The sequence below is a fragment of the Melopsittacus undulatus genome, chromosome 1 (assembly GCF_012275295.1).
Source record: "Melopsittacus undulatus isolate bMelUnd1 chromosome 1, bMelUnd1.mat.Z, whole genome shotgun sequence".
Lineage (NCBI taxonomy): Eukaryota > Metazoa > Chordata > Aves > Psittaciformes > Psittaculidae > Melopsittacus > Melopsittacus undulatus.
In genome coordinates this window covers 114,021,517-114,038,271 of record NC_047527.1, presented here as the reverse complement: position 1 = coordinate 114,038,271, position 16,755 = coordinate 114,021,517, and the positions used below count along the sequence as shown (strand labels likewise).

Sequence of the window (16,755 nt, the reverse complement as noted above, 5' to 3'; positions counted from 1 at the left end):
CTTTAGTTTTAATTCTGGGCTTTTTTTCTTTATTTTGTGTCATCATGGACATTCTTTTTCCCCATATGTAGGAAATACACAGACAATTTTAAATGGCTGATCATCCTTCATCACAACCATGAAATTCCACTGCAGAGCTGAAAGGGATGCAATAGTTTGGAGGGTGGGGGGAGAATCATGCTTTGTCAGAGAAGCATGAGATATCATTTTACAAGTACGTTTTAAGAAAATAGAGTAACTTTCTCTCTCTCTTCTTACAAATCCCCAGTCTCAGACTGTTTACTGAAATTATTTTGATAGACTTTATACGTAACTGGCTTCCGGAAGTTCTTTAAGAGAGCCTTCACAGTTGTAGCTATAACAAAAGCTAAACCTGAAACTCTGGAAGTTGAAAGCTGATATGCAAGCACCAACAGAAGACAGAAAAAAAATTGACACCTGACATTACCATTCCTAATCAAATGTTTGTACCCAAAACTACTAAATATGGGGATGGAAAATAACCCTTACAACATTTTCTGTTTCTTTCTCTTTTTCTCTTTTTTCTCTTTTTCTTTTTCCTTTTTCTTAAATTTATTTCAAGACATTCTATTTAAAGGTTACTCTGTGAGGAAATAGGTATTTTCATACAAACCTAAGTTGGCAGTGCTCCTCTTATTGGCACTATGCCTTTGGATGAATTTTATAATAGCCCAAATAACATCTTTTTAGAGTTTCTGTAAATTTTTCTGTTTGGGCTGATGTACATTGCGAGAACATTATAAACACTGTTTTTCAAAGAAGCATCATAACCAAATATTGCTGTTCCAACATCAACAGACTTGAGTAGACTTTTCTTAGCCATTTTTCATAATCATTTGTGTTTCTTGGACCGTGCACTTACATTTTGTCATTACCATGTGCCTGCAGTAGTAACTTTTCCTTTTGAAAGTAAGGAACTAATTAATAAGAAACTGCTCCTATTAAGATAATCCCTTTGAATAAATGACATCCTTGTCTATTTAAGTCTTTTATTTTAAAGAAATGTATTAACTGATTTATCGAAAATAATGAGAAATTTGTCTATAATTCACTAGTAGCACTTTTCAGTGCTGTGCAAATTTTCCTAGGAGAGTTGTACCACTCAAGTTATATCACTGTCAGCCTACCCATAAGATGTTCACTCTACAATAAATTCTTAAAGTCTAAAACCAGTTAAAACTAATCCTGCATACAGAAGTGGCGACTGATACCAAATCAATATTATGCCTGTCAGAGCTGTAACAGTTTATGTACTACAGTGTACAATTTATACCCTCTATTTAAAAAGTCTCAGATCTGTCAGGGATCAAATATCACTAACCTGTATAATACTGCTGTAACAAAAAACGTTCTTTAGCTATACCACACTGATACGATTCTATGCCATGGGAAGTACTTTGAACCAGCTACCATACTGTAACTCTTCACCTATATAATCTAGGGTTATTGAAATTTGGATTCTGCTCCCTTTTCAAGTTTAAATTGCTAACAGCAGGCAAACTAGTTAGACTCAAAAGTTCAGAACCAGCTAGCACCTAAACATCTTGAGAATTCAAGTCTTGGACTTTTGTGACTCTTATCCTCCTAATGGTAAAACAGAAATGGTAGACTTTCTAATCTGAAACAGGTTATGGTAAATGGTAAATGCTTGACAGAGAATCACATACTCACATGCTATGACAACAGCCCTATCATTATGACAGATTATCTTCTAAGATTTTATAAATATTAAAGAAATTAACCTTTAAGTTGGACTTAAGTATTCATGAGTACAGAAAATGTCTGTGCAGAAAATGGATGCTGTAATAAATGGTAAGAAAAATTTGTTTCTGATACTACTAACAAGTTCTATTACATCAATGAACCTCCACACTACAAAAGAAAACCATTACAACTTCCACAAAATAACACAAAATGAAAACAAATTCAGATTTCAAGATCACGGCTATTTGAAACATGGTTTGCAGTCCCAAGTAAAGGCTTGGAAAAGCCAGAATGCACATAAACCTTTTAAAGTCATAAACTTATTATTGCTTTTGAATCTAGCACTGCATAAACCAAACTGTGCTTCTTGGAAGACCATGTAAGTCCTTGAATATTATTAACTTTGAATAAAAAAAAACAAAATTTTATTCAGATAGAAATAGTTACTACACTTCCACAGTGTAGCTATAATCACTGCTTTATGCATATTTCTTTCCACTCAGTGTCAGAGAAAAGGGTATTATTGGTAGGTTTGCTTCAGTGTACCACTTTGCCTTAGACTCACACAAAGAACTCTTTGTGGGGTCACAGATTAGCATTAGGGCAGGCAGCCAAGAGAGATGAAAGGAGGATAGCCACACTAAGGATGAACATAGCTTACACTCATCAAATACCCCCAGGGAAAAAAAAAAAAAGTAAAATCCAAGAAAAAAATCCACATAGTCTATAATTTCAGTAGCTGTCCTTGATTGCGCTTTTAGTGGAAGCTCTAGAAATGTGCAGTTCTACTCTGGCACTACAGGTTGCAGAGTCTTACACAAAATAAGTATTACCTCAGTACTGAGATCAAGTAATATTTTAACATTCAGTTATATAGGATTATTGTTCAAGAGAAATGAAGGTATAGTCATAGCTTGACTGAGGAGAAATGTATACACCCCATTTGGTAACAAAGAAAAAAAAATTATCCTACAGTGTACATTGAAAAAAGGGGGGGAGGGGAAGATAACCAGCATGTCTGAAATATGGCAAGGAAGCTGCATTTTAAAAATCACTGTGAAGAAACAGAAAATACTTAAGTTATAAAAATCAAGACCAAATGTTCTTACAATACCTTCATCCATATATCTACATCCATCCATCTATATAAATTAAAAGCAACCTTAGAGTGTTCAGTTTCAAATAGGAAACACTGCCTGCAAACAATATCCAGCACTTTGAAGGAATTTCCATTCTTTACATAGTCAGGATCTCAAATGACACATAGAAGAATATATATTTGTGGTACAGTAGAGAGAAGATGCAAAAGTTGCGTTAAATATGGAGGTAAATTAGAAGTGGAAGATATTACTGTACTGGGATTATGGATAAAAGACTACTTAGTATTCTATGAAACTTCTAATGGGAAAGAAAACCTTCCCCATTTTTTACAACAGGTCAGTCAGTGGTAAGAATACCCTGCAGATAACTTACAGCTTATACTTGCCATTTTATCTCTAAATATGTCATAAACATGACATGAAACAAACTAATAGCTCAGTCTTCTGTGTACAACTGGCCTGCACAACAACCACTATTCACAACTGGCACTTTTTGTTGGCAGTCTGAGCAAAAAATCTATGGATTACATTGGCACAGAGTCTGAAATACGCTCTGAAACCAAATGATGGTCTGTTGAGAACATAGCTGAAGCACCTCATAGTGAAGAACAACTACAACTATCTCTGTTATTTGTAGCCTGTGAGTAAAAAAAAAAAAGTCTGTTTTCAGCATTATCAGATTTTCAGCATGCTTTATTTGGGAACAGTTTAGGTCCTGATTATCAAAATATATTTTGCAAACACAGTAAGCACTGTGAAGACAAACCAGAATGCTATAATGAGTGCTAGATGGAGGACTAGTCAGTTTTAAGAAATGAATACATCATTTTAGTAAGCAGTTATCAGAATGAAATGAAGAGAGTGTAAAAAGGAAAACAGCAAAGTACTGCTGTAAATCATCCAAATATAAAAATTATATATGGGGATATATATAACAAAGCTATTCCTTTAAATACTTTCTTACCTTAGCATTATCAATGCAAGGACAAATAGCCCAGGCTGCACTTGCTTGAATATCTGGATTAGGATTTTTCAATAATGACCATAACAAGCAAACTCCATCTAGATGGTCAATTATTCTATTGCAGAAACAAACAAAAAAAAAAGTATTTAAGAAATAATTAATTATGGAGTAGACAATGTTAAATTTTAAAATCTGCTTGCTTGGAACACTGCTTTAAGAAGTATTGGTATGATTTTCTTTAACATACTGTTTTATTTTATGTAAGTGCTTGTGTTGTATAGTAAGCTAATTGCCACCAACATATTCAGCAAACATTGTTGACGATAGCCAATGGGTGTGAACAAATGATGTAAAGACAGAATATGTTTTCTAACTAAATCTCATTGATGTTGTTTACTTTTTTCTCAGCACTGTCATTCAAAATTCTTACAGAAGATAAACTATATTATAACCAGGACTCATATAAACATGAAAACAAGCATGTGACTTTTTAACTATTGGCATGCAAAGTTAAATCTGAATTAAAGCATACTGGCTTCTTTCATATAGTAACAAATACTTTCCAAAACAAATATTTATGCCCAAAACTATGTACTTAACTTTTTATTCAGCCTATGCCGAATGTATTTACCTTACTCTATTACATCTTTAAAATACTATGTTCCTAATCTAGCATTAGAAATTAAAATGGTCACACCACAGTGCATCCTTTGTTGCTCATGAATAATGTGTAACTTGTTTCCCCATGTGCTCCTTACCAGCAAGACTAACACTGAATACTATGTCATAATTATTTAAACACACTGTAATCAAAGTATCTTTGTGACTAACTGAAAAATGAATTATCATCAGAATCGTCTAGACCATCTCTGTTATGTTTACATATCTATCAGGCTTTGGGATAACAACTTCATATTAGGGTCCAGTGGAAAGGATGGCCCTTACATGGAAAGGAAGGTCAAACAACACTTAATATCCTTTACTAACATGCCTTTTTTTCCAAAAAGATGTTAAACCCAAAGCAGATGAGCTGACAATAAAGAAAAGCAAGTACACCTTTGATGGCTAACCTCAAATTAAAAATGCAATTGTACAGAGTAAAAAATTGCATATTTAATTGTAAATACAAGATACATCTAAATACAGATTGTGCTTAAAATCATCAGATAAAACATCTCATTTGTGTTCAGTATATATAGGTTTGAGAGGAAATTTTTTAACCAATAGTAAAATCAGCTTTGTATGTAATCCTTTCATCATTTGAAGCAGAAATAATAATTACAGACACAAACTCTGACTAAAATAACACAGGATTTCATTCATAATGCTTTGATACAAACTGGTTAAAAAAGTTTTTCAAAATAATAATTTTTGCACAAAACTATGGTTAAGATGAGACACTATATGTTTTTTAAGATCTGCTAATTTTAGTACAGCTCATTTATTTTACTCAGCTCCAAATCAGCTACAAGGAAAACATCATTCAAATGACAAATTCAGAAGTCTTAATGCAAACAAAATACAACAGCATGATCACAAACTACGCAATTACATATATGTGTTCAGCTAGTAATGGGTGATGTAAATAAAAGCTTCGAAACAAGCTTTTCAACCCCTCCAAACCTCGAACACTTGTAAGCGATTTTAACATCACTTCCCTGTCGTTTCAGAAAGCACAAGGAATTTTATTCCTATATTGGAATTAATTAAAAAATAACCCATGAATCTTTCTCCTAGTCAAGCAGAGTACTGACCATTTACCAACATGAGGTACTTCCTCCCAAGAGAGGCTAAATATAAATGACCCAGCTCCAACCAGTATATAAAAATCAAGAGATAGAATCCAAACACTGAGCTCAGATTTTTCCACCATACTTAAACAAAGCCTAGGTTGATTTATCTTTCCTTTCTATTTTTTTCAAAAGCTTCCTTTTCAATTTAAAGTTTACTTTAATTTTCTTTTCAGATTTCTTGTTTTCTCTTCAGCTTTTAAAGGTTTACTTTATGGTTCATTTTCTCAAGAAGAGCTCTGCCTTTTGCTTGTAGACCAGAAAGACCAGCTGTCCTAGACCCAACAGAACAGAATATCTGAAAGTGTAGTTCTCCAACCATTCAACATATATAAAATCAAACTAAAAACCAGCATGGACTAAACAAACAAATCTCCAAATTACATTGTTCATCACTGATTACTGCTTTCTCTCAGCTACGCTAGATTAGCTCAAATGAAAAGAAATCTACATGAAAAGAACTATGCTCTTACATTCTCATATTGTTGTGCAATCGCCATACAAGCACAAACCTCTTTAATTTTATCTTGCTGAGAGCATATATTTGACAGTTAAGAAAGCACTGCTGAAGGATTCAATTTTTCTATGGTTTCACTACAAAATGTAGCGAATGAAGAAAATGAGTGTTAAATGAGCATATCTGCTATAAAAGCAAAGGGAACACTAAAATAAATGTCCCTGAAAAATGTTTCCTCTATAAAAGTGCTTAGACATTAGTTTCTTTTCTATGCAAAAGTCCTTTTTAAAGTGGACAAAAATACACATTTCCATGTCTTCAGAAATAAACAAAAAAAAAGGAAGAGATAGGGAAACATACCTGTATATCTTGCAAAATTCAGTTCTGATGGCATAATGCTAAACAATATTCTGATTTGCTTTTCTATATGGCTTTTGTATCTTCCCCAGATTTGTCATGCCATTATTAGCAGGATGCTGTAATAAGCTACTTACCACGTTAAATACATGCAAACATACCTTAAAATTTACTATCGGCATTCAGTTCTGTATTGATCCATGGCTAGTACATTAATCACTCTGTGTTTACATTCATGTAATGGTATATTTTATGATAGTTTTTTGACATTGTGATGATAAAATTAAATTACAGTTATATCTGCATTAAGTAACCACGACTGTTAAAGGACGGGTCTTTTAATAAAGATATAGAGCATTTTCTTTGAAAGCTGAAGAGAATCTCATATAAGCTGGAATAATGTGATAGTTGACAGTAAAAATGTCAATATTTTACAAAGTTTAAATATTTAAATGCTTTATACAATAGCTGAACTGTATGCATGTAATGTATCTTATGTACAGAACACTATCAGTAGGCAAAATCTTAACAGGCATGAAAGTCACCTGAAGTAGAAATAAAAACTTTATTATATGTAATTGCTGTCTAGTGTTTCACTATAAGTAACACAACAACACATAAATATGCAGAGTTAAGAAGCAAGAGGCCAGATTCTGAATTATTGTGTCTCTATACATTAACAGAACAGAGGCATCTCCCAATAGACCTGGACTGAGATGGCCAGATGGGCTCTTCTGATTCAAAGCTCTGTGCCTTGTCATAGACTGCTCTTACTTGATCATTGCTATATTTAGAACAAGGTGTAGATTATTCTGCTCCTTCAAAATAACCAAGAGTAGTTGTATTGGCAGTTAGAAATAACTGAAGTGAAAGGGTGCTTCTATCATGTACTCCTGTGTTGGTCAGATATGATTAGAGCACAGGTGAAGGAGTATGCAGCTGACATCACTTCTACAAAAAGGTAACTGGAAGGTGTTAAACATGGTATATACAAAAAAAAGGTATATACAAACCATCTTTCTGGTATCCTCACAGAACAGCTGATGTAAGATGTACATAGAATATGTCTTATAGACAAATAATATTAATGCAATAAAATCCATTTAGAGAGTTCTGTAATGTCTAGGTTACAGCGAATTACTTGACCAGGGCAGATAATTTAACAAGATACTTTTTTTAAGAACTTTTGTTGGTTGTTTACAATCAACGTTTTTTTAGTAGACTTTTCACTTAATTTCATTTAAGAACCTTGATATCATGACATCACTGAACATCATGAGATCTCTGCGCAAGACATGGGTCACAATTACAGAAATTTACTTGGGTTTTTTTACATATATCTGAAACTAGCAATGCTGTTAATCTGAAATAGTACCGATCTCTCAAATTCAAACCTAATATTGAACATTTTCGGTAGAAACTTTAACACGAATTTCTTAAACACACATACATATGCACAGCCTAGACATCTGTTTGTCGTATCTACCATCTTTCTCTGTTACAATGTGATTTGCCAGAACTTTTGAGAACTCTAGTTTAATTGCCTGCCAATTTAGACCACAAATACAAATGTAAATAAACAAAGTTATACTGATTCTGTATTGCACCCACTGTAAGGTTATAGTGTTTAATTCTGGCAGAATGTAATCTCATCTTTTTTGAAACCACAATTTAGCATGTTTCTTAAAACTTTCACTAGTTACTGTGGACTGATTTGATAGATATTATTATATACCAATGACTCAAACTCCATCTGTTTGGCTAAAATAATTGTACATTTTAGTTTTTAAGATTCCAATCCCTCAGTTTTGAATGCTAGAGATGAAGTCTATGGGTTATCAAATTAAAACAGCAAATGATAATCTAGTGGCAGTTAAAGAATAAACACTAGTCCTCTTAGTAAGAGAAAATGAGTAATGTAAAAAGTTCCTCAAAAAGACAAATGCACATAAAAGATGTATGCAGCAGCATCCCTGCCAGTAGCTGTGCAGCAGACTTGAGTATGCAGAACAGCTTCATCCTGTCCACATAACAGTAAGGAAGTTCAGCCACATAGTTATGCTTTTTGTAAAATAAGTCAATTTATTTTTTGCTGTGAGAGAAGCTGGATGCTGTTCTTTAATTTACATAGCTCAATAAGAATCACCTAATGGCTTGAAGTTGCCCTAAAGTAAAGGTTTGGTGCAAAAAAGTAACATTACTGTAGCTTCCTCTCAGTAGCTGTAGAAGCTGAAGTGTCAACTAGTAAACGTGGCAGAGACAAAATACATAGATGTAGAAGTTGTAGATCCACCTTTGCAGATCTACTCATATGTCTTTGTCAGTGCAGGCTTTCTCCATAGATCATATGCTAAAAGTACAATATTTCTCTCAGAAGTTAACTGCACTGCTTCATAGAATGCTTTTTTTTTTTTTAATAATCCAAATTATGTTAATTCTTGTATTAATCCCATCATCTTCCTTACATACCCTTAAACCATTCACAGAAACTACATGAGCACCAGTCTCGGTCTGTCTGGTTTCCACATACCTACTGCTGCAAGTATAACCACATTCAAAATAGAAGACTGGTCAACTGAATATTTAGTCTGTAAGCCCCACTTCGTTAAACACACAGCTAATAAAATGTAAGAATATATCTGAAAATTCTCAATCCTTATGAGGGCTTGATACTCTCTCTAAATTTTCCTGCTTTGTTCTGTGTTTCTGCTACATATGAGAGCCAATGATAGCAGAATCCAGAAAAATCATCATTGCTTTCAGAATTTCTGTAGTGCTAATATAAAAAAGTAACTCTTTAAACAGTTCTTGTCTGTAACAGATAACAAAGAAAAGAAGCCTCAAGACCCACCAGCCAAATTTGTCAGGAGAAAAGCTAACAGCAGAGAACAACTTATCTAGAAACCTTGAAGCCATTTGGAGGAATAAGTAATTACGAAATAAGTAATGTAATAGGGATCCAGCCAGATGAACCAGGAACACCAGAAACAGCAAAGTACCAACCTGCAATGGGAAGTTCTCATCACTCATTATTAAATATCATGTATATACTTCAAGGCTACAAGTGGCCTGGCATTGCTTCTTTCTAGAAGACAATCTTGGCACAACTCCACATCCTTGTTAAGATCTATCCTTTTGCTTAAGAACTTCAGAAATCGTTTACAGAATGTAAATGAACTCTGCAGTAGCTTCTAACTGGTCTACTTATTGTTTTAGTCCCAAATTCTGTAAATTCCATAAAACAGCCTATGTATCTTCATGTCTTTGTTCACTGACTCTTCCCAAAGAAGAGTAGTTTGGATGAGGAGCTGCAATTTCAGTTCCTGTTGTACTGATCTGAAAGGAGGAGAAGGGAGAGGAATGGATGACCCTTTTTATTTTTTTGGGGGGGAGGGGATGAGGTGCTCTTAACTCTGTGAGATACAGAACTCTCAATCAAGCAATCATTAAATATGTAAAAAGTGTCTGGTGTCAATGCCCTGGTGTCAAATATTTTAACTAAGCATTGTTTTTAAATACCTTGCTGGATTGGTATCAAACTTACACACACCTGGATGAATCATGCCATAGGAAAAGGACTTTGTTCTATCACAATTTCAGCAACATGTTTTATTTTTTGTGCTTATACCAACCACATTCCAGTATGAAGGTATCCACACTGAACACTACAAGTGACAGTCCTGAGTATTGGAGTATCTCTGAGGCTTGATAAATATAAATTTGTATTTATTGGCATTCAAATTTCTCAGTTGGTTCACAACACTAATTCTGTAAAGTTAATATAATACTCCAAAGGCTGATTTTTAGTAAGGTATGTCGTGAAAGTGATTTCATTTATTTATACTGCTATGCTACACGGCTAACTGTTCACACAACCCATGTTTACAGTTGTGTACCATCTAGCCTTTTGCCACTGGGTGACAGCCAAAGCATGAAAACAAAAGCCGTATTCAGGAAAGGAATTCCCTGCACTGCTATATGAATATCAAGTGAATTATGCAAATCAGAACAGGAGGAGCTTAATAAAACCCTCTTTCTGACCTTCCTTACGTACAGGGAGAGAAATATGCCGAGAATCTTGAAGTAAATATCCCTGTAAGGCAACAGTAAGCACAGTAAATGCCAACCTCAGCATTTATCTGAAACAACCATAAAACTCAAGGATCTTTTTAATTTGCATGAATCTACATCAAAAAATCAAAGAAAGCACCAACCCTCTCAGTAGAAAGTGAGTCTTTTTCTTTGGTTTTGCACAGCAATAAGGGGGGAAAAGAGTACAAAGTCTGAGTTCATAAAAGGAATGATGGAAGGGGAAGAAATGGATAAAATACAAATAATACTCTACTTCAAAAATTTTAGAAGCATTTTTCATAACAGCAAATGTGCACATTTCCTTTTAGAATAACTTTCTCTAATTTAGGCTATTATTTATGATGTGAGAACAGATGTAAAAGGAGAAGGCAAAACAGGTATCTATTATATAGCACTTTAAAATGGTGATCTGTGACTTTGAATTTTAACTTTAAGACAGATCAGTTTACTAAAGGTTTATCTGATTTTCCACAAAATGCAAAAGCTTTGCGTTCTACATTCTACATACTTCTTTTATTATTATTATTATTAAACATATAGCATATTTTACAGTAGAATGTAACTAACCCACACATCCCTGTGGAAAAAAAAAAGTAAAGTCCTTTAAAGTCAGACTTTAAATCAGATTAGGTTGATTATATTTGTGCCAGAATAACTTTTTTTTTTTCCGTCAAAATTCAGAACGCTATGAATATGAAAAGCTTACATCATACTTTCAGGATCTGTTGCACAAGCTCCCAATGTTTTGGCAACATTCACAAGTAGTGCCTGATTGGTTCCAGTAAGTAACTTCACTAGATGTGGTATTCCCTCACATCTACGGATAGTACTCCGATTTACTGTCTCCTGGCAACATTCTCCCAGTGCTCCAGCGATATTTACAAGGACTTCTTCAGGCTGATCAGTAAGCAGTCCTACCAGAGTTTCGATAACTTTATATTCCCGAAATCTAAAACACAACAATAAAACCAAAGTTGGTATTCTCAGTATGTTATTGTTATAAGTTTAGTTTTATAATACAGTTTATATTGTACTCCATTATAATTGAAGTACAATGTTTAATTTCCGTATGTAAATTAGCTTGTTGAAGAAATCACAATGCAGATAAACTACTTCAGTTCTTGAAAGTGTGACATTAACATGGTTTAACCCCTGCTGGCAACTAAGCACCATACAGCTGCTTGCTCACCTCTCTTCACAGTGGGATGGGGAAGAAAATCAGAAGGGTAAAAGTGAGGAAACTCATGGATTGAGATAAAGCAATAGATAAAGCAAAAGCTGTGCACAAAATCAAAATAAGGAATTAATTCACTACTTCTATCACAGACACGTGTTCAGCCATCTCGAGGAAAACAGGGTTAGGTCACGAGTTCCTTCGGAAGATAAACACCGTCACTCTGAATATCCCATCCTTTCACCTTTCCTTCTTATTCCCCCAGTTTTATGTAGTATGAGATAACTCTTTGGTCAGTTGAAATCAATTGTCCTGGCTGCGTCCCCCGACAGTTTCTTGTGTACCACCAGCCTACTCACTGGTGGGGTGGAGTGAGAAGCAGAAAAGGCCTCAACCTTGTGTAAGCACTGCTCAGCAGCAATCACAGAATCATAGAATCGTTAGGGTTGAAAAGGACCTTAAGATCATCTAGTTCCAAACCCCCTGCCATGGGCAGGGACACCTCCCACTAAACCATGCCAACCAAGGTTTATTCAAGCTGGCCTTGAACACCGCCAGGGATGGAGCATTCACAACTTCCTTCGGCAACCCATTCCAGCACCTCACCACCCTCACAGTAAAGAATTTCTTCCTTCTATCCAATCTACACTTCCCCTGTGTAAGTTTGAACCTGTTACCCCTTGTCCTGTCACTACAGTCCCTAATGAAAAGTCCCTCACCAGCACTCTTATAGGCCCCCTTCAGATACTGGAAGGCTGCTATGAGGTCTCCACACAGCCTTCTCTTCTCCAGGCTGAACAGACCCAACTTTCTCAGCCTGTCTTCATATGGGAGGTGCTCCAGTCCCCTGATCATCCTCGTGGCCCTCCTCTGGATTTGTTCCAACAGTTCCATGTCCTTTTGATGTTGAGAACACCAGAACTGCACACAATACTCAAAGTGAGGTCTCAGGAGAGCAGAGCAGAGGGGCAGGATCACCTCCTTTGACCTCTGGTCATGTTCCTTTTGATTCAGCCAAGGATACAGTTGGCCTTCTGGGCTGCGAGCGTGCATTTCCAGCTCGTGTTCAGTTTCTCATTGACCAACACCCCCACGTCCTTCTCCACAGGGCTGCTCTGAATCTCTTCTCTGCCCAACCTGGAGCTGTGCCTGGGATTGCTCTGACCCAGGTGCAGGACCTTGCACTTGGCATGGTTAAACTTCATGAGGTTGGCATCAGCCCACCTCACAAGCATGTCAAGGTCCCTCTGGATGGCATTCCTTCCCTCCAGTGTATCAGCTGAACCACACAGCTTGGTGTCATCAGCAAACTTGCTGAGGGCACACTCAATCCCACTGTTCATGTCACCAACAAAGATGTTGAACAAGACTGGTCCCAGCACTGATCCCTGAGGGACACCACTCGTTACTGGTTTCCAGCTGGATGCTGAGCCATTGACCACAAGTATTTGAGTGCAACCATTCAGCCAGTTCTTTATCCACCGAGTGGTCCACCTATCAAATTGATGTCTCTCCAATTTAGAGACAAGGATGCCACGTGGGACAGTGTTGAATGCTTTGCACAAGTCCAGGTAGATGACATCAACTGCTCTACCCCTGTCCATCAGTTCTGTAGCCCCATCATAGAAGGCCACAGAATTGGTCAGGCAGGACTTCCCCTTACTGAAGCCATGCTGGCTGTCACCAAGCACCTTGTTGTTTTTCATGTGCCTTGGCATGTCTTCCAGGAGAATCTGCTCCCAGATTTTGCCAGGCACAGAGGTGAGACTGACTGGTCTGTAGCTCCCTGGATCATCCATTTTCCCCTTCTTGAAAATGGGGTTTATATTTCCCTTTTTCCAGTCATCGTGAACTTCACCTGAATGCCATGATTTTTCAAATATGATGGACAGTGGCTTTGCAACTTCATTTGCCAGCTCCTTCAGGACCCATGGATGGATTTTATCAGATCTGACGGACTTGTGTACATTCAGTGTTTTGAGATGGTCTCAGACCAGATCCTCTCCTACAGTGGGCCCAAGATCTTCATTCTCACAGTCCCTGCATCCGCCTTCTAAGACTTGGTTGGTGTGGTCAGAGCCTTTGCCAGTAAAGACAGAGACAAAGAAGTCATTCAGAACCTCAGCCTTCTCCAAATCCAAGGTAGACAGTTCTCCTGATAGCTTCCGGAAGGGGCCTACGTTGTCTCTAGTCTGCCTTGGATTTGCCACGTACCTATAGAATCCCTTCCTGTTATCATTAACATCCCTAGCCAAGTTTAGCTCCAATTGGGCCTTAGCTTTCCTAACCTGGTCCCTAGATTCCTGGAGAACATCCCTGTATTTTTCTCAGGCCACCTGTCCTTGCTTGCACCTTTTATAAGCCTAATTTTTCCTTTGAATTTTCCTCAGCAGCTCCTTCAAGGAGGTCTCCTGGCCCTCCTGCTGCACTTCCTTCTAGTTGGGATGCAACACTCCTGAGCCTGTAGCAGGTGATCCTTCAATATCAACCAACAGTCTTGGGCAACCCTGTCCTCTAGGGCTATATCCCATGGAACCTTGCTAAGCAGGTTCCTGAAGAGGCCAAAGTCTGCTCTCTTGAAGTCTAGGGCAGTGAGCTTACTGCACACTCTTCTCACTGTCCTGAAGATCTTGAATTCGACCATCTCATGATCGCTGCAACAAAGGCTGCCCTGGAGCTTCAAATCATAGAATAGTTAGGGTTGGAAAGGACCTTAAGATCATCTAGTCCAAATGCCCCTGCCATGGGCAGGAACACCTCACACTAAACCATGTTGTCCAAGTTTCTGTCCAGCCTGGCTTTGAACACTGAAAGGGATGAAGCATTTACCACTTCCTTGGGCAACCTGTTCCAATGGCTCACCACCCTCACAGTAAAGAACTTTTTCCTCATATCTAACCTGACCTTCCCCTGTTCTACTTTGAAGTCATTACCCCTTGTCCTGTTGCTACAGTCCCTGATGAAAAGTCCCTCTCTGGCATCTCTGTAGGCACCCTTCAGATATTGGAAGGCTGTTATGAGATCTCCATGCAGCCTTCTCTTCTCCAGGCTGAACAGACCCAACAATCAGTTGTACATTTGTCTTTTCTTTCATACAAAAGACAGAATATTTTTTTTTTGTATTTTGATGGAAGACCTAGAACTGCTTCAATAAAATTAATCTTTCCAATCTGGTTTATCAGTATAAGGATTAGAGTAACTGAGGAATAAGAAATTGTCATTTTTCATCATTCAAGTCTTTGCTTAGAGAAAAATTTCTCTGTGTTTGCTATAACTTGGAAATACCTCTTTTTTTTCAAGAGAAAACATCAACAGCATGAAAAAAAGAGCAGCAAAGAAAAAAAAAATTTAAACACCCTGATTTTCTCTGGCTACGTTATCTGTGTTACACATCCACTGTTTCACAGATGGAATGGTGTGAGCTGGATCGGCAATGGGCAGGCTATGCTCTGACAGAGCTGTTGGCTCGGGCCATCTTGTGTCCAGAAGCAGTACGGCTGCTCACGTGCAAACCAGGATCTGAGCTAGCTTGTCCAAGGAACCTGTACCAGCTCACTGCTGAGTCAGAACATCTCAGCAATGTGCTTCCGGTAGAGGAAATACCGTAGAGTAGTTTGAAGATACATGCAGGAACCAGCAGGGTTCAATAATTCTAGCTTCATGCCAGACTCAAGCTCATCGCTTTAGATATACTTATGTGTTCTCATATTATCCTCCATCCCTGTCCTGCAGTGCCCTCCCACCCTGAGTTTGGGTAGAGTTTACTGCTTCAGACTCAGCACTACATGATACATGAATTCAGCTCAAGCCTGGAGCTGTGCCTGGCTAGTAACCTTTGTGGAGCTTCAAGCACTTGCCAAAGATGTATGAGCAGCCCAGCAAAAATCTGTTTAAATTTGGCAGAATTATTTGCTACAGCTATTTATTAGTATAATAAATAAAAAAGGTAGGGGCTCATTCTCTAACCCTGAGGAGAACAAGCACAACACAACATCCATATGGCTAAAATCTCTTACCCTCACAATTCAGGGTGGCCTCACCCATTCTGCCTAATGGAAACAATCTGTTGCCTGCACTGTTCCCAAGGAGTGTCTGGGCACTGTCTGGAGGAGCACTTGCTGGCACCGGCCAAAGTGTGTAAGGGACTGTCATAAAAAGTTAAACAGTATATGAGGAACATAGTGCCTCAATCCTGAAAGGTTTGGCCCAGTTTATTTTACTAGCACAGAGGGAGCCATTCAGTCCATCTCATCACTTACTGATCCAGAACCAGGATGTCTCTGCGCAGATACCCAAACCCCAGAAAAGAATATACCATTCTGAAAAATAGGTTACTGTGCAATCAAGAATGCAAAAAGCAGCAGAGTATGTAAAGACCATGGCTTTGTATACCAACAGCTTGGGAACTCATTTAGAACAATAAAAAGCCAGACTATAAACTCTTATTACTAGATTCTTCATGATTTTTATCCATCAGTAATCTATTATATCTGCTATTCCAGCACAGTATACTTAAAATTAGGGCTGCAGGAAGAGGTTACCTTTTACTGATATGCACTCCAGCCTGTGAATCTTACATTCCTCTGTACAAAGCAGCATAACTTCAGCAGGAAACCCAGCATATACTCCAGTGGAACAGACTTTTTTTTTTTTTTTGAGGTATGGTGAATGAATATGATACATTAATTTTAGACAAGAAGACTGAGAACTCTCAGTCATTAAGCTGTTCCATGAAAGGCAGAGGGTGATAACTCCTGCTGTCACATTCTCAGCTAAACTCTCAGGACCTGAGATGCTCTCAGGATGCTGAGAGGTTACAGTACCTACAGTAGACTCTCATCAGTTAATTCCACTCATTTGCAAGTTGGGTTGAGGTACTTTTCTGAGACCTTCTGTAGTCAAGGAGAGAGGTGTCTGGGCTAATTATCTTCGATTCCAGTATATATTTCTAAAGTAGGTGAACCTAATGTGTATTAGATATCTACCCTAAATGAGATAATTTGCTCTATCTGTATTGCCATAAAACATGAACTCTAAGTGTGCTAACTACTCTCTCTACCATGCAGCAGTGATTCTGGTTTGTAAACTACAGAGAG

The 16,755-nt window shown here is 37.3% G+C and overlaps 1 protein-coding gene across 1 annotated transcript in view; it reads right to left on the bottom strand.

The window, feature by feature from the left end:
* Nucleotides 1-16,755, bottom strand: part of ODAD2 (outer dynein arm docking complex subunit 2) — an 81,762-nt gene that overhangs the window by 30,757 nt on the left and 34,250 nt on the right. The window contains exons 15-16 of the mRNA XM_013130019.2: nucleotides 11,192-11,434; nucleotides 3,790-3,904 (exon numbers count right to left, since the gene is read on the bottom strand). Of these exons, the coding sequence (XP_012985473.2) occupies nucleotides 3,790-3,904; nucleotides 11,192-11,434 (358 nt within the window). The remainder of the gene's footprint in view (nucleotides 1-3,789; nucleotides 3,905-11,191; nucleotides 11,435-16,755) is intronic.